Source organism: Phocoena sinus, chromosome 5, assembly GCF_008692025.1.
Source record: "Phocoena sinus isolate mPhoSin1 chromosome 5, mPhoSin1.pri, whole genome shotgun sequence".
NCBI lineage: Eukaryota > Metazoa > Chordata > Mammalia > Artiodactyla > Phocoenidae > Phocoena > Phocoena sinus.
The window spans coordinates 3,842,914-3,861,104 of record NC_045767.1 but is presented as its reverse complement, the minus strand read 5'-3'; the positions used below and the strand labels follow the sequence as shown (position 1 = coordinate 3,861,104).

Here is an 18,191-nt window from a genome sequence, read left to right as displayed (position 1 = left end):
AACATATGTGGCAGGAATGAATTTGAACAAATAAAGAAATCTGAATTCCCAGTCCCAGTGTGATGCTTAAAGCGTAAAAGAGCTGAACAAATGTTGAACGAGTGAATGAATGAATGCACTGATGTCCCAGTCTCTGGCAGGTGGCCTGGGACTTGGGGCTAAGGGCTATCTGAGGAATTGGATTTGCATTGTCCGGCGGAGTGAGGTGTTTCGGACGCTGCCACAGCTGGTGATGCAGTGGCAGGACTTTGCTTTAAACAGATCCCTCCTTCCCTGTCCAGAGAGAAGGGAGAGGGGCCCCTGTCCTCAGGGCCTTTGTACCTGCCCTTCCCTCTACCTGCGATGCTGTACTAGTTCCTCGGGCTGCCATACAACGTACCACACACTGGCTGCCTTTAGACAATGGAAATTGTTGTCTGCGGTCTAGAGGCTGGAAGTCTGGGATCCAGGTGTCGGCAGGGTTGGTTCCTTCTGGAGGATCTAGGGGAAATCTGCTCCATGCCCCTCTCCAGTCTTCTGGGTGTGGCTGGCAATCCTTGGTGTCCTTGCCTGTCTCCGTGGTCACATGACGTTCTCCCTGTGTGTCTGTGTGTCTCTGCCCACATTTCCTTCTTTCAATGACACCAGTCATTGGATTGCGGCCCATCCTACTCTAGTATGACCTCATCTTAACTTAATTCCATCTGCAAAGACCCTATTTGCAAATAAGGGTCACATTCACGGGTTCTGGGTAGACATAAGTTTGGGGGAGACATTACTTAACCCAGTACAGGTGACTTTCCCACAGCCAGGCACTTAGCACGTTCTCTTCCTTCCTTCCCGTCTCAGCCCAGACATCACCGGTCTGAGGGCCCTTCCCTGCCACGCTCTCTGAGACAGCAATCCACTGCCCCCTCCATCCCCCTACCCTGTTTATTCTTCTTCCCAGACCTTGTCTCCTTTGACACGGCTATAGTTTTGCTTATCTATCTATCACCCTCCTCCCCGGGCCCCACTAGAATGTAGGTTCCCGGGCAGCAGGACCTAGATCCCACTGGCTCCCTGCTGTGGACCCACACCAGCAGGTGCCCTTGAGTGAGCAGGTATGAACAGGCTGCTGTGGCCACAGGTTGGGGACTAGGGGGCAGGCTGGACCCTGGGGAGGCAGCTGGGCCGGAGAGGGAAACAGGATGGAGGGAAGGAGTGGACTGCCCGCTGTCTGGAAGGCAGAATCGATGGCAGGTCTTAGAGATGCTTATTGGTGTGAGGTGAGGGGCCAAGAGGCTCAGAGGTTACCAGGCACCGAGCTCCAAGCACAGCTGTTCGTGTCGGGGGCGGGGGCGGTTCTAGAATTTCCTGGGTCTCTGGATCAGCCCTCTGCCAATGGGCCTCTGACTCCCTCCTTCCCAAAGAAAATCAGTTCTCAGAGGTTTTGACAGTAAGTGCTTCCCCAATTACACCTCCAGTGGGGCTGCTTTGTTCTCTCCAGCGGGCCCTCCCTGGGGAGGCCAGGGGCGGGCAGAGGCCCAGGGGACCCTGCTGGGGGTCCGGCGGGGTGGCCCCTGCTGGAGTTCCCAGGGAGTCAGAGGGCAGGGGCTGCCTTCTGTCCTGGCCTGGGAAGGACCTTGGGGCTTGAGGACTTCCAGGGACATGGGGCCACTAAGCACAAAGGCCACAAACACAGCCCATCTTCCTGGAGCCTCAGTGAAACAGAAGGCTTGGGGAAGAAGCAGGGAGGAAGCACCGCCCTATAGAAAGTGCTGAGGATGTACTATGGGATGGAATTGAAACACTGCCAGTGGGGTGCGGTGTTTACTCTGAGCAGCTCCAGGCCTCCCCCAGGAGCCCAGGCTACACTGGGCAAGTCTGACACTCACGGCCCGGTCCAGCCCCTCCGTGGGCCCCGGTCCAGCCCCTCCGTGGGCCCAGAGAGGGGAAGGGGCTGCTTGGGCCGCCTGCAGGCCGGGCTCCACACGGTGCTAGGGTCCGAGGACAGGAATCCAGGTGACTGCCCCGCCCCACTTCCACCTCCCATCAGCTGGGATTGGCCGCCCTTGGCCCTGGAGCTCAGCGCCATGCAGGCCGGTCTCAGTGATGATCAGAAAGATGGACGGCCCCAGGGGGCACCGGCACGGCAGGCCTCAGTAGCCTTGGGCTCCCACTCCTGGCCCCGTCCCCGCCTTGGGGTGAGTCTCCTGACCGGTCAGAAGACAGGACAGCCTGGGAGAAGCTGAGGTCTCTGGAATAACGCACGTTGGTTTAAGGACTGGAGGCAAAGTGCGGCCTGGGCCTGACCGTGTGTCCAGCTCTCTGCGGCCGCGGCACGTTTGAACCAGCTGGGCACAAGGAGTGCTGGGTGCTGAGCTTCAGCATGGAATTAATCCCATGTCCCGACGCGTTGGTTGCCGTGATATTGCCCGTGATGTCTTATCTCCCTCTCACTGCTGCGGCCGCTCTGGGCGGAGGTTAGATCTCAGAGATCCTCTCCTGCAGCCCTTGCCTTACGGACGGGAAAGTGGGCACCCCCCTGGGCGGCAGGGACTGGTCCCAGCTCGGCTGTGGCGAGCGGATGCTGACACCCACTGGCCGGCACGGGGATTGGGGTCTGATTCCCAGCAGCCCTGGAGCTTGGGTACCTGCTGCCGCCACTGCAGCCCTGTGGGTGCACGTGGTCAGGGCGGAGGGTGCAGCTCGCTGGAAGAACTCAGGGTCCAGAGAGGGAAACAGACAAGCAGACAGGCCTCAGGGCAGCGGGGAACTTCTAGAGAGCAAGCAGGGCTCCAGCTGCTCATGGGGGGCCCGTGCTCGCATCCTGAGTCGGCCACCTGTCAGCTGAGTGATTTCAGGCCAGAATGTATCCCCTCCGAGCCTCCTCCTGGCCCTCTGGTCATCTTCGAGATGGACGTAGTGATGTAATCTGTCCAGGTTTTCCGAGGAATCAAACAAATGGAAGGACCTAGACGTGGCCAGTACATATGAGACCCTTTGTAACCAGTGAGACACAGATACAGTAAAGCTAACATAGACCGTGGACCGCCCAGGGCAGGTGGCTTGTGGGAAGACAGGCTGGCATTCGCAGCTCCAGACCTATGCTAGTGCTGGGTGTCCCTGAGGGAGCCCCAGTCTCCTCCTGGTCCCCTGGGGCATGCTGCTCCGGGGAAAGGGAGAGGATACACCCAAGGGTGTCCTGGGCGCTGCACCCACACTGGCGGGGGACACCGTGTGGGCTGGTTACCTCTGCACGTGGAGGGGCCTGTCACTGACAGCTGTCTTCCTGTCCTCCCAGGTCATCGGACTTCGGGACGTCCTACACCAAGCTTACCCTTCAGCCTGGCATCACTACCGTCATCGACAACTTCTACATCTGCCCGACCAACAAGAGGAAGGTAGGCTCTGCACGGCGGGAGCCGCTGCCGCCCTGCTTCTCCGGGATCCTGACGGCGGGGCAGAGGTGTTTACCTCCCAGCTGCCTGCGTCACCCTTCCCGCTCCCGCCTGAAATCATTTGGATGAATTAAGTTTTAAAGCAGCAGCTGGGCCTTGGGAGAAAGTTTGTCCTGGTGCGTTTGTTTTCCCCTGCCCTGGGCCAGCGTCCATCCAGGTAGAGCCGGGTAGGGGCAGGGGTGGCCACTCTGGAGGGGAGAAAGAATGTCTCGTTTTGGTCTGGCGTCCTTGGATAGCAGCGAGGAGCGGTCCCGCTCTCCTGCAGGGTCTTTCAGTTGTTGATTTGGTTTTGATTTGGCTTTGGTGTCTCATCTGAGCTTTACTTTCTGTTTTCTCGGTCTGAGCGTGTCTTCTGACTCTGCTGTCTGCCTGACTGTGGGATCAGGGAACTCTGTCGTTTCCAGGCTACGGCCGCCTCCACCAGGTTCCGTGAGAAGACCCTTTTGCAAAGCCATGGTTGCCTCCTAGCACCTCGGGACCCCAGACTGAGGTCAGAGGAAGCACCCAGGGCAGAGCCGTCCTGTGCACTTGACTCCATGCAGGGAAGTAGACCATTGTCACAGAGAGGAACTTGGACAGATCAGGTTCCTCCTGGGAAATGGGATGTCACGCCAGAGAATTGTGACGTTGGGGATTAGAACCCAGAGCCCAGCCCACGGGCACCAGATAGATGCCCTGACGCAACGTAGAGCCCGGAAAACCTCTGTAGACTGACGGGAGTCCCGGAAGAGAGTCATCATTGCCAGATGGCCGGATGCGGAGGGCACTGGAGGGTTTGCCGGTCACGCTGACGGCACGTTATTGGGCTCAGAGGAGTCGGTGTGTGCGTGAACTGGGCAGGTTCTGCAGGGACCGAGGCCCCATCGCAGAGGTTTCGGAACGTGAGGACTGATGTGCATTGCCGTTCCCTGGGAGCTGTCCAGGGAATCTTGATTGGCACTTTTTAATGGGATGTCAGCTTTCTAAAGCAGGTCTCTCCCCTCTGCCAACACCCTTCCTGGACTTTTAATGCTATAAAATCTTCCTGAGGACAGAATTGGAATGCAGAGGTGGGGAGGGCTGCTGGAGAGGGGGGAACTTCACAGGGACACCGGTGCCTGCCCGGAGGGGACTCGGGACTGAACAGAGAGAGGCGGGGGTTTGGTTTTGCCCGGGTCTCCCTGGGCCCTGCTCGGGGACTTCACGTGCACAATCTCACTCTGTCCCACAGGGACCGAGGAAGGAGGTGTTATTAACCCATTTTCCAGGGCAGAAAACTGAGGCATAGGAAGGTGAGCCTTAGCACTTAATCACACGGCTGGTGTTAGGAGGTCTGGATTTGACCCCAGCCTCATGTGGGTTCGGAGCTGAGGGGTTTTCTTGTGCAGGAGTGAGAGCAAGTACGGGGGAATGACCCCCCCAACTACCACCCGACCCCGACTCCCCGCAGCTCAGCCTGCGTGCTCCCGAGCTGTCCCCGTCCCGTGTCTGGTCGGCCCCATCCCGGGCTGGTGAGGGGTCAGCGCTGGGATGCAGCCCTTGCTCTGCTGGGAGCTCAGTGCTTTTTCCCGCGTGCCGTCCCCGCTCTCTGAGCCACAGGGTTCTGTTGGGGGGTGGGGGGGGGCGGTCAGCAAGGGAAACGCCCAGGCGGCACCCTAGCCCAGGCCTGGGTGCAGCGGCATGTACATAGAACAGGGACCTTCGTTGGCCAGGAGAGCTGAGTGCTTGGAAGGGGCAAGGACAGACATCCTGCTTCCCTGCCCGCTGTCATCTCTCTCCCTGGGGCCACTGTGATTTGGATGCGAGACAAGGGAGGGCTGCCGCGGGCTGGTGCTGACCCAAGCCAGAGGCCCCGCCATCACCCTCAAACTCCAGCCAGCAGTGGACACGGGAGGCCATGCCGCGCATCTCCTGTACGTCCTCCAATTTCTATCTGTCTAGCCAGCCCGGTCCTGGAAGCTTCTTCCAAGCTGACCCTGCTGTCCCTCACCAGCTGGGAGGACCCACAGGTGCCCAGATGTGACAGTGGCTCCAGGGCCGGCCCCAAACACCATGTCCTCCTTTGGAAACGAGAAAGGCAGAGGCAACAGTGGCAGTCACAGAACGGGGAGTCTCTGAGGCGTGAGGTCAGGGAAGGCTGCCGGGCTGCCAGCAGTGAGGCCAGACAGACCCTGGTCCTGTGCAAAGCAGCCGCTGCTGAGCCTGTGTCCTGCTGTGAAGGGGGTGGCTGGGGGTTAATGAGATGATGGGCGGGGGCTCAGCAAAGGGGCTTCTAGGTCACATAGGGCATCCGCGCAGGCAAAGGGCACCAGGAGTGAAGCATCAGTTTTGGCTACCGGGGGGCTCGGGGCAGATGGAGAGCTGGGGGCTCTGATTGGGGTGCTCAGCAGAACCTCCTCTGCAGGCCACATTGGGCTAGGGATGCAGGCAGGAAGACGTGTGCATCTTTAAAAAAAGATAGGACATGATCGGCGATGCCTGTGAGAGGTTATTTGATAATTTGGACATTTAGCCTGGAAATATCGCTGGGGATAGAGGCTGGGTCTGCTCGGCCGCTGTGCCCAGCACAAACACTCACCAATGTTAAAGGATGAATGCGTGCATGTATGAATGAATGAATGAGCGAGTGCCACAAGCTGCGGCCGGTCCCGCTGAGTGGACGCTATTGCCGAGTCGCCCACCTGACCCGCAGACTCCACCTGCACCTGGATGGGGCCTGTAGGCGTGGAGCCCGAGGCTCCTTCCTGGGGTTGCATGGGGCACCCTGCATTTGTAGGGTAGCCTGGGGGACAGCACCCAGGCCGGGGAGCCCTGTCCTCAGTCCAGTTCTGCCATGACCCTCCAGTGAGGGGACATCAGGGAGGTCCCAAGGTGTCTCATCTCTTAACGGGGGCAATGATGGAGGGGAGATTGACAGGTGAGGGCTGAAAGAACCTCACTCATTACTCTGCCACTTAAGATAGCCGCTGAATCACGGCTCCCAAGTGTGTCCCCTTTCCAATCTCTGGCACCTGTGAATGTCACCTTATGTTTTAAATGCATGTAGGAGCAGAAAAGCCACAGTCCCTGTCACAGAAAAAGCTGATGTGAGACCATGTCAAGTAAAGAACCGGAAGCCACGGGGGCTGGAGAAGGTAGAGGGGAGATTTGGGGGCCACGGGCTGGCCTTCCAACTTCTGAAGGGCGGGCCTAGGGATCGGGAAGCAGTCCAGGCAGACTGCTTGGTGGAAACTGGATTTTACTCAGGTCCATCTCCTCAACTGTGCACAGCCCATAGCACTCAGCCAACACTCAGGAAATACGGGTGCAATGGGCTGGACTGGAGATGGGATGGGACCCCTTTCAGGGAAAGAGATTTCCATTTAATAAAAGGAAAAATTTCCCCGTGATTGCATTCATTTTTTCGTTCATCTGTAGCTTTTCAATTCCTAAACCACCCACTGGCGATCATTCTCAGTGTGCCAGGCCCTAGGCCAGAACCAGACGTCAATCATAGTCATTTATTTGTGCAGAGGTGGGGCATGACTGGGGGGTTTGCATCATCCCTGCATTGCCCAGATGAGAAAACAGAGGCTCGGGGGAAGCTGGGAGAATAGTCCAGGTCACCCAGCTGGTAGGTAGCAAAGCTGTCACCAACGCATCAAACATATTGTGTCTCTGTACTTGGCATTGAGCAAGGATTTAAATCCAGTTCTGCTAGATGCCAGAGCCCCCTCTGTCATAGCTTTGAACTCACCAGGCACCCTGGGGCAAAGTTCCAGGGGGCAGATGGGGTTCCCCATGTCTGTGCAAGCCCAGCGCAGCCTGCTGTGCTGGAAGTGGGGAGTGTGTAACCCGCTGTGGCTGGACAGGGCTCGATCTGACCACAGCTGAGCTGTGTGACTCAGGGCAGATCCTGTTTCTTGTCCAGGCCTCAGTGTCTCCCTCCATAAGATGAGGAGGTTGAACTGGGGGTTCTCCAAAGCCCCTTCCATCTCCGGCATTCTGGGCTCTCCTGGTCTCCTCCCAGGGGAAGAGCAGCAGCTGGGGAATGAGAGGCACGTGGGCAGAGCCCAGACTCTGCTCTGTTTACCACGTGTCTTGGCTTCTCCTCCGCAAGAGGGCAGGTTTCACCAGATGTCCAAGCTCTGTCTCAATCCGACCCCCATCCATTCAGCAGATGTGGGTCAAGGTCCTACTGTGTGCCAGGCTGCATGCTTGGTGCTGGAGGGTGAGAACCCTGGGTCCAATCTTGTAAATATCAGTTGTACATTAAGCACCTACTATGTGCTGGGGCCCTTTGCTGGGCGCTGGGATGTGAAGGTGAACTGGACAGGCAACTTGATCCTTCCTGAACCTTTGAGGCTCTGGTGGAGCCCTGGGAAACCGAACCCTCCTGCTGCTTTTTTGTGGGAGGAACAAGAAAAGGGGCCAAAGTCGGCCTCTAGCGGGACAGGTTTACCCCGGAGTGAGTGTGATCTGGGAAAAGACGGGGTTCTTCATTTGCAGGGGCGCCTGCTTCAGCACGAGCGGAGGGTCTACCTCTCTAGTTATTGGTAATGGATAGGTTTTGCAGGAAGATGTGAATGCTATTAGGAGTCCATTCAACAACAATGACAGGCTAAGCAGTACTTTATAGCTTCTTAAGAGACCACTTTGCAACCTGTCTTACAAAATGAATTCCCTTTTATTTTTGTCTTGCCTGTAGTATAATCAGAGCTCCCGCCTTGATGCCCATGGGCGAGGCATTCTACCATTGTCATGGCGTGACCTGAGACCCTGGGGGCCCTGAGGATCCCTCAGCATCCCCCGTATGCCTTCCGTGCTGTCTGGGTACCCGATTTGGCTTTGGACTACCAGCACATTTCTGACGCAGCATGAGAACCCCATGGCACGGGGAGAGGGTGTGAGGGCACAGCCCGGGGGAGCTGGCCGCGGCATGGAATTGCTTTCAGGTGTCATGGGAATTTTCACTTTACTTCATGATATATCAGTGTCGGTTTGAATACTAAAATCACACACACACACACACACACACACACACACACACATTTCAACAAAAAGTCTTTGTTAACCTGATGACCCAGGGACAATACTCTTGTTTTAAGCCTCAGAACCCCTGGCCCAGCCACCAGCGTGGACCCTCTTGGGTACATGACTCCTAATTGGAGGAGCACAAGGTCAGGACAAGATCTCCATCAGTTCATCTATTCGTTCATTCCGCTCACTCATCTGAGACGTTTTGAGAAAATGCCACATGCCGAGCACTCAGGATCGAAAACCGAATCTGACCAAAATCTTGCCTTCGAGAAACTCAGTGTCGCAGACAGCGAACCGTGGCTGGTCGCGATGAGGAAGAGCCCGAGCTGCAGAGGCTCTTTATGTATCGGGCTCCGTGTTAGGAGCATTATGTACGTTATCTCTGATCCCTGCAACCCCTGGCAGAGTCAGGGCTTGTGCGCCATCTCACAGGAGAAGGGACCGGGGCCAGACAGGTCCTGGAGCTTCTCCGAGGCCACACGCCAGTGGACAGCTGAGTCAGGGTTTGCACCCTGCCCAGGTGGCCCTACTGTCACTGCCCTTCCCACTGCCGGGTCCACCTTTGAGTAGCTCTGTTCCCACACCTAACAGCCTGTCCTCAGGGTCACCGAGGCCGCCCCCTCCAGGCGGCGGGAAGCCTAAGGGAGAGGGCACAGGCCTGGGAGCCGGGTTCAGATCCCAGTGCAGCAGTTGAACCAAGCTCTCTGGACCTCAGAGCTCTCCCTGGGGAGACGGGTGGTGCTGTCTCCCGCCCCTGCTGCCCCCATTGGTGCAACCGTGTCCTGCAGCTGAGGTGAGGCCGGGGCTTGTGAATTATTCTACAGCCCGTGGCATGTCTGCTTCCGTGGGACTCTCCGTGGTGTGAAAACATGAAAGTAAGCACCTTCTTCCACTCCTTCGTCTCTGGATGTCTTTTTCTGTTCCAGGTGTAGAACAGGTCCTAGGCACTCTCTGTCTCTCCATCTCTGCCTCTGTCTCTCTCTCCTCTACTCAGTTCCCCCTGCCTTTTATCCCAAACCTGGTCTCCAACCCTGAGCCCCCTCACTAGTATAGAGGCCCCTCCAGGCCCTCCCTGCTGTGGAGGCCCCTACCCCTTACCTGGCAGCCCCTCCCCTCCGGTGTGGAGACCCCACTCCCTCCCTGCTGTGGAAGCCCCGCCCCCGCCCTGGTATAAAGGCCCATCCCCTTTACTGTGGAGGCCCTGCCCCTTACCTGGTATAGAGGCCCCGCCCCTTTCTAGTATGGAGGCACTTTCCCTTCCCTGCTGTGGAGGCCCCTCCTCTCTAGTGCAGAGGCACCGCCCTGCTGTTGAGGCCCCACCCCTTTCTGGGTGGAGCCCCGCCCCTCTTCCCTGGCAGCGGACGTCTTGGATCAGTCCCTGTCCTTGTTTCCTGTTTTGGCCCCGCGGTGCATGGTGGTGGACGGCCCTTGGGAGGGAGCCGAGGTTAGCTCCGTCCCATGGACACGGCCACCTGCAGACCAGGACTGCTCGGTGGGGCGATCTCTGTCGGTTCCCCTCACATGGAGAGTAGCAGCCCCTGGCAGACTTGCTGCCCGCTGTGTCCTGCGGGATCCCCAGACCCTGTTTCCAGAAGCTTGGAAGCCCTAGGATCTGCCTGTGTGTTTAAAAAAGCGTTCCAAGCAGCAAGGACTTCGTTTTGTTGGTTTCTCCTCTCATTGACCTGCTTGTGCAACTGTGTTATACTTTGCTTTGAAATTTTCTTCCCGAGCGTTGACCAGCATTTCCCTGTTCCGGCCCAAACATCTGACCAAGGACATGCCATGAGGAAGGGACCGAGGCACCAGCTCTGAGGGGGTTCGCCTCCTGGTGTCTCCCCTTCCTGGTTCTCTGAGGTGTAATTTGGGGATTAAATGAGGTGATGCACGATGCCCGACAGTGCCTGGCCCCCGTTGTCGAAGATGCAGCGTCTGCGTTGTACAGCATCGGGGGGCTAGTGCCCCCACCTCTGAGCCAGGCACAGTGCCTGGCACACAGCGGGGACTCTGAGAGGACCAACCTCGCCACTGCGCATCCTTCCCAGGCCTAACAGTGCCATCAGGCCTGAGCCTGGACCCCTACTCTGTCCTTCCCGTCATCCTGGGAGGACCTGCCTTCCCCCTACTGTCAGAAAATGGGCTTGAGATGCACATTGAACGTAAGGCAGCAAGCTCAGGGGTGTCCATATCTGATCTGGGCTGCTGCAGAGCTGGCCACATCTGCGTCTGTGGCTTTCCATGGCACAGGGACATGGGCGCCCTGCTGCGGTGCCTTCACATGTAGCGCTTACGCTCAGGACGCCTCACCAGACCCTGGGACCTGGGCCTGGACCGGGGCTGCCACTTGAATGTGAAACACTCGGGGAGACGCCAGATGCACCCTCTTGGTGTGTGCTCCATCGACGGGAGGAGAGGCTGGGCACCCACAGCATTAGTTCTGTGGGATGGGAGGTGGGCAGGTCTTGTTGATTTTTGTTTCTGCTGTAGGTTTTTGCCTGCCAGGGAGCATTCATGGCACCCTGTGCTCCTGCATGCTTGCGAATTGAAGTCATGCCTGGATGACACTCTCCAGGCAGGATGCACGCAGGCCGTGGGGGGACCCAGGCCTCCCTGGGAGCCCCGAGTGGGCTGTTCTCAAGGACGAGGCTGGAAGGGTCCATGGGATGAGATCAGATGTGCTGGTTTGCTTATCTTTTAAGAAAGTTCTTTTGTTGTGGTGGGGAGGCTGGCGTGGACTGAAGGAGAGTCCACTCTTCACCCATCCATCCATCCATCCACCCACCCATCCATCCATCCACCCACCCACCCACCCATCTAGCCATCCATCCACCCACCCACCCATCCACCCACCCACCCATCCACCCACCCACCCACCCACCCACCCATCCAGCCACCCATCCATCCACCCACCCACCCACCCACCCATCCACCCACCCATCCATCCACCCACCCACACACCCATCTATCCATCCATCCACCCACCCATCCACCCATCTATCATCCGTCCACCCATCTAGCCATCCACCCACCCACCCACCCATCTACCCATCCACCCACCCATCTGCTCATCCACCCACCCACCCATCTAGCCATCCACCCACCCATCCACCCACCCATCCATTCATCCACCCACCCATCCGTTCATCCACCCACCCACCCACCCATCTACCCCCATCCACCCACCCACCCATCCATCCACCCACCCACCCACCCATCCATCCACCCACCCACCCATCCAGCCATCCACCCACCCATCCACCCACCCACCCATTCATCCACCCACCCACCCACCCATCTACCCCCATCCACCCACCCACCCATCCACCCATCCATCCACTCACCCACCCACCCATCCATCCACTCATTCAGCCATCTGATGGGCATCTGTGTGGCTCCAGCACCTGTGGGGTCCAGGTGAGCAATGGTGAGGCTGATCCTGGGTGGGCAGGGACACGGTCAGGAGACATGTTTTGATTAGATGATGCCCCCAGTCTTCTGGTATGAGCAGTGGGTGAATGGGGGTGCTGTTTCCTGGTACAGGGGAGGCCCTGGAGAGGCGGTAGACCTTAGGGGGAGCATGAAGAGCCCAGGATGGGATACACTGTGTCCATTGGCCTGCAGCCTCCAGAGGTGATGCCCAGGAGGCCCTCAGCGTGGCCAGGCCAGAGCAGGAGACAGGTCAGGGCTGGCAGCACAGAAGAGCTGTGTGTGCCCACTGCGGTTCTGATTCCATGGGGTGGGCTCTCAGGGGGCTCCCCTCAGCCTGGGCAGGCCTCTTTCTTGTTCCGGAGTCCTCTGGTCAGCCTTGGCACACTGGACGAGGCAGATGGGGTGGAGTCTGATCCCCAGCACCCCCAGCTCTCTGAGGGTAAAGCCAGGACTCCCGAACCCCGCCCGCACGGTGCCCAGGTGTCACCCCCTTCCCCGGATTGGCGCTCAGGACGTGGCCAGATGCCCTGAGATCAGTTACCAGGGGTGGGAGCCCAGGCCCAGTGGGAAGACAAGCCCGATTGCGGGGGCCTGCGGGGGCTGGGAAGTAGACCTAGTGCCGCACGGGCCTTCACTTCCAGTCAGCGATGTGCTCCGTGCTCCATTTCCCCAGAGCACCGAGTGTCCTCTCCTGTCCATGAGAAAAATGGCTCAGTTGGGCCTGTCGGTATACAGAGCTTCTGTCTCAGAAAGTGTGAAACTCTCGAAACTTCAGCTAATGTGTGGAAAATGATGCCCTCTTAAAGCCAGTAGGTTGTTGCAGGAGAGAGGAGAGAAAGGGGAAAAGCCTTACTTCTCAGAAAAACACGTCTCCTGGGCTGCGGCCTCTGGAAACTAATAAACAGAGCGGGAAAGAGACTCTGGATTTACTCTGTCTTCTGCAGATGGTGTGGATTTTGAAACCCCAAACGCCACAACCACAAAATCAAGTAGAATGTAAAAGGGCCATCCCGGGGGCGTCTCGGGGCCCCCACCTGTGTGTCAGGGGCTTCATCCTCTTCGGCGGGATCCCAGGGACCCCCGATGCACACCTGCTGTGTTCTGCTCAGTGCTCTGTGTGCACGTGTCTGTCCATCCGGGCCGGTGGAGTGAGAGGGAGAGAGGCCGGGCTGGGGCCGGGGAGGCGAGAGCGATGGGGAGTCACCCAGGGGCACAGTGGCACCCCAAGGCAGTGACTGCAGCTGACATGTTAGAGATGAGGAAACAGAGTGAGGAGTGAGGTGATGGGGTGGCGAGCGGGACGTGCACGTGTCTCTCGGGGCCCCACGTCACATGAGTCCCCACTCTCCCGTCGCTGCAGGCCCTGGGAGGCCCTGGTGTTTGCCAGACCTGTTGCCCTCACTTGACCCATAAATTGAAGCCTTTGGCTGGCTCTGTCTTCAGGGCAAACCAGGGTGTGTGTCCTTGGCCCAGAACCACCTTTGCTGCATCACAGAGACCTGGGAGGTGGGGGATCGCCATCCCGGGGAGCTCAGACACTTTGAGGGGCTCGGGCTTGGTCTCTAGGTCGGCTGTGGGCACTGACCCCGGTCCCCTCGGTCCTACTCTTTTCCCCCGCCCCGGATGGCTGGGGGATGAGGTGCTTGCTCAGCTGCATCGCTGGCCTGCCCAGAGGGGGACCCCGGAATGGGAAAGCTCTTTCCTCCTCACCTGTAGCGTGGACCCCCCTCCTGGCCCATCGTGGCCCCCTCTCTATATTGGACGTGGCCTCCATCGCAGTGACAGAAGCCCTGGCGGGCTCAGTACGAGGTACATAATGGATGGTGCTGTCCTCTGGATGGGAGAGCAGGTGATGGGTTTATTTCCCTCGTGCCCGAGGGCCGCCAGGGGGACCCACGAACCCAGGCTGACCACGCAGCGCGGCACTGCAGGTCATCCACTGTGTCCTGTGCAGCCGGTGTGGGGAGGGATGCTGCCTCCGGGCTGAGTACACTGACTCAGCGCAGACCTCATCCTCGTTTCCCATGGTATCCCCGCCCAGCATCCCCGTTAAGTGAGAGCCGGGCTTAAGGAAACTGCTTCCGATCAGCTGTTGGCCGCAGCCCGAATTTCACCCCTCTTCTCTTCAAAGGCAAGTGCTCAGAAAAGAGTGGTAGATGATGCATTTGTCCCTGTGCATGGAGGCTCTTAGGAAACTTGAAGGACCATAGCCTGGTAAAAACGACTTAAAATTGAAAGTGATTTCCGCAGTGGGGGAAGCCCAGTCACCACGAGGAGGCCCTGGATAGGTTAAGAGCGCCTCCAGCTTCTGGAATCTTTTTTTTTTTTTTTTTTTTTTTTTTTTTTTTTAAATTAATTCATTTATTTATTTATTTATTTTTGGCTGTGTAGGGTCTTCGTTTCTGTGCGAGGGCTTTCCCTAGTTGCGGCGAGCGGGGGCCACTCTTCATCGCCGTGCACGGGCCTCTCACCGTCGTGGCCTCTCTTGTTGCGGAGCACAGGCTCCAGACACACAGGCTCAGTAGTTGTGGCTCACGGGCCCAGTCGCTCCGTGGCATGTGGGATCTTCCCAGACCAGGGCTCGAACCCGTGTCCCCTGCATTGGCAGGCAGACTCTCAACCACTGCGCCACCAGGGAAGCCCCTTTTTTTTTTTTTTCTTTTTTTGCATCAGCAACTTTGTTGAATTTTTTTCCCCATGGCTCCACCCCGTGGCTGCAAGATCAGCTCCTATCCTGCCGTGTAAGCTGGCCTTCTCCAGGCCTTTATCCACAGCTGGTGCCGCATCCCCGCGGGCACACGGGCAGAAGCCCAAGCGTGGTCCTCTGCACTGCCAAATTCCTCACCCTCCACACCCCACCCACTGTGGACTCCTGCCAGCGCCCTGGGCCTCTCTCCATGTCCTCTGCCACCCCTGCCCAAGCTACCCTTCCTCTGACCTGGCTCAGCCCAGTAACCTCCCACCATCACCCCAGTTCCCCCCTAACCTGCGTCCGTCAGCTTCCAGAGCTCAGCTCTGCCCGGGCCGCCTGGCCTTCTGTTGTTCTTTGTGTGAAGCCCAAACTTCCCACCTCCCCAGCCCGCAGGCCCGTGCCCTCTGACCAGCTGGCCATCAGAAGTGGTGATCCCTTCCAGCTCAGGCCCTTCCCCGTGTTCCTCCAGTTCAGGGTACACCCTCCCCGGGCCACACCTCCCCTAAGGCAGTTAGGACAGACGACACCTCTCCATCCCCTTGCTAGGGCCAAATAATGACCCCCCAAAGATGTCCACATCCGAATCCTCAGAACCTGTGAATATGTTACTTCTCGTGGCAAAGAGGACCGTGCAGATGTGATTAAGCTAAGAATCTCGAGATGAGGAGATTATCCTGGATTATCCCCTGGGCCCACCGTTGTCACAGTAATCCTTGTAAGAGGAGGCAGGGGGATCAGGGAAGGAGATGTGACACTGGAAGCAGAAGGTCACAGGGTGGTAGGGGAGTCGGGGAGAGAAGGGAGCGGAGAGACTGGAAGATGCTGCGCTGCTGGCTTTAAAGACGGGAGAGGCCGCGAGGCAAGGAACGCAGGCAGCTCTAGGAGGTGGGAAAGGCTGGGAGTGGATTCTCCCCTGGAGCCTTCAGAAGGGAAGCGGCCCTGCCCACACCTGGGCTTCAGCCCAGCGACACTGATCTGGGACTCGGACCTGGAGAACGGTAAGACAATACACCTGTTATTGTAGCCCTGAAGCTGTAGTAATTTACCGCAGCAACCATAAGAAACTCATGCACTACCCGGGGTCCCAGGGTCCCCAGGCTGCCAGGGACCTGAGAATACCGCGGTGTCTGAGCCCGTGGAGAGCCAGGCACCATCGGGTTCCACTGGGGTCCAGGTCATCCCACACCCTTTTGGTCCCATTGCCATCTGGGGTGAGGGTCGAAGGGCTTCTCCTGGGAATGGAAGGAGCTTTGTAATGTGAGGGCCTGGACGGAAAACAGTGGGCAGGCGTGTGGCCGTGGATGACACTGGAGGGCGTGGTGATGCTGGCTCAGGCGGGGTGGGGCGTTGACAGCAGCCCCGGCGAGAGGAGGGTGCGGCTCCTCTACATCCCAGCAGCGGAGACGCAGGTCCTGGATCTAGGAAGGACTGGGACTTGGGGATATCTCCTGGGCCCCTCTGAGCCTTGTTGGTAAAATGGGCTTCCTCATCACAGGGTTTCTGTAAAGGTTGAACGAGGTGCTTTCCGGGGTCCCGGGCACGGGGTCGGGCACCGAGCCATTGCCGTTCCGCGAGCATTGCTGTGTGTGTGGATCATTACTCACCGAAGCCACACGGCAGCTGAGCCACAGGTGTCCTCCACCTGCAGCTCAGAGAGATGAAGTGATTCTTCGGGGTCAGGGCAGTGTGGGAGGCGTGGAGGAGCTGGAGCCCCGTCTGGGCGGGCGTTCTTACTGTGCCCTCCCTGCCACCCAGGCTCTGTGGAGGGTACAGGGCAAATCCACGGTGAGGCAGAGGGAAGCCCAGGGAAAGCGCTTTGTATGCATATTTTCGGCATGCGCCTGTCACCCGGCTTTGGCCGTTGCATTCTATAATTCACAAAGGTACTGACCATGCCTCGCCTCCCCGCATGTACAAATACCCCGGTTTCCGGGAATCCGGCAAGTTGTGTGGTTTATCCGGTGGCTGCCCACACTAGGAGAAACTGTCAGACACAAGGGAAAATACAAATCAAGGGAACAGAGTGTCTCATGTACGTACATGGATTTGATTAGTGAGGAGAGTGGGACAAGCCACCTCACCCCTCTCTGAACTAGACGTTGGTTGGAAATGGGGATATCAGCACCGACCTGTGTCATTCTCTGAAGGTCTTTATGGGAAGGACTTGGGGCCGTGTTAGTGCAGTGGGAAGGAGGCCTGATTGGTCAGTGGTGTCAGGCTTGGGTGCCAAAGGGGTAGAGTGGCAGCACCCATGTCACATAGCAGCTGTCTGCACGTGACCTTTGTGGGGCCTTTTATTTCTAGTGCTTTCTGTTCTACTTGTCTTCCTTTGACAAACCAGCCACCAAATAAATACCCCCCACCATGCTGACTCATTTGAGTGCAAGTAATATGAAGTCACTCAAACAAGAAGAGTAATACATTGGCTTATGTAACTGTGAAGACCAGGGGTAGGGCTTCCTTCAGACACAGCTTGATCCGGGGCCTCTAACAGTGACAGACATCAGGAATCAGTCTGTCTCTCCCCACCTCTCGGCTCTGCTCTCCTGAGCTTAGGCTTGAGTTTCAGGCACAGTTGGGTTGTTTGGTGGAAAAGATGACCTCTGGCAGCCCCAGGCACATGGGATCCTTGGCACCATGATCTCAGAAGGAGCAGGGGTCCTTTCCCAGTAGTTTCAGCACAGATCCCAAGGAAGACTCCCATTGGCTGGGCTGGGATCATGTGACCTGTTCCTGAAGCAGTGGGTGTGGCCAGAGGGAGCTGGTGCTCTGATTGGCCAGGTCTGGTCATGTGTTCTCTGGGGGGCAGGGTCAGCCCACCCAAGTGGAATATAGTGAAGGGAAGATGGGTCCCCAATCCAGGCAAGCAAGGTTTTGTGAACAAGAGCAGGTGGAAGAAAGAACAGCCCATGTGTCCGCATCAACCAGCATTTACTGACATTGCTTCTGTTGAGTTTCTTCTAACTATACTGTTAAAAAAAAAATCATTCTTTATTTGAGGAATTTTTCTTTCAAATCTCAAACTCCCTCTTCTTGCCTCTTTTAACTCAGCAGTAAGTGTATATTTTTAGCTTGAGAGAAAGACCTCACAGCCAGCCTTGTCACAACTTGCTTTCCCGTGGAGGTGCCCTGCCCTCACAGCGTTCCAGATGTGGACCCCAGTGAGGGTGGGGGGGCCTTTTTGTGAGGAGCTGCGAGGTGGGGAGGGTTCCCCATGCCAGCAGACCCTGAACCCAGGCCAGGACCTGGGGCACTGATAATCTACCTGTCACTGGTCACTTGCCCTGCTCTTACTGGGGTGGGGTGAACTTGGGCAGCCACTGGCCTCTCGAGACCCTGTGTCCTCAATGTGACATGATGCGCTCTGCACAGGAAAGAAAAAATATGTCAAAGCTTATGAAGGGCCCAGCACCCGCCTGGGCATGTAGTAGGTGCTCAATTAACGCCTGTTCCCTCCCATGAGCACCCACAGCCCACTGTATGCACAAGGCTCATTGTCAGGGTCCATCTCATCCATTCTCTCCAGACCAGTGGAGGCTCCTCCTGGGCCAGCACCACGTCTTATCCAACTTTACTGCCCAGGCCCGTTCAGGACAACAACATCATGGGCCCCAGGGAACTGACTAGAGTGTACCACATCAGCTCCCAGCGCT

General features: G+C 57.7%; 1 protein-coding gene across 2 annotated transcripts in view; it reads left to right on the top strand.

The window, feature by feature from the left end:
* Positions 1-18,191, top strand: part of SORCS2 (sortilin related VPS10 domain containing receptor 2) — a 469,795-nt gene that overhangs the window by 286,530 nt on the left and 165,074 nt on the right. For both annotated transcript variants that reach the window (XM_032633367.1, XM_032633366.1), the window contains exon 3: positions 3,266-3,365. In XM_032633367.1, the coding sequence (XP_032489258.1) occupies positions 3,266-3,365 (100 nt within the window). The remainder of the gene's footprint in view (positions 1-3,265; positions 3,366-18,191) is intronic.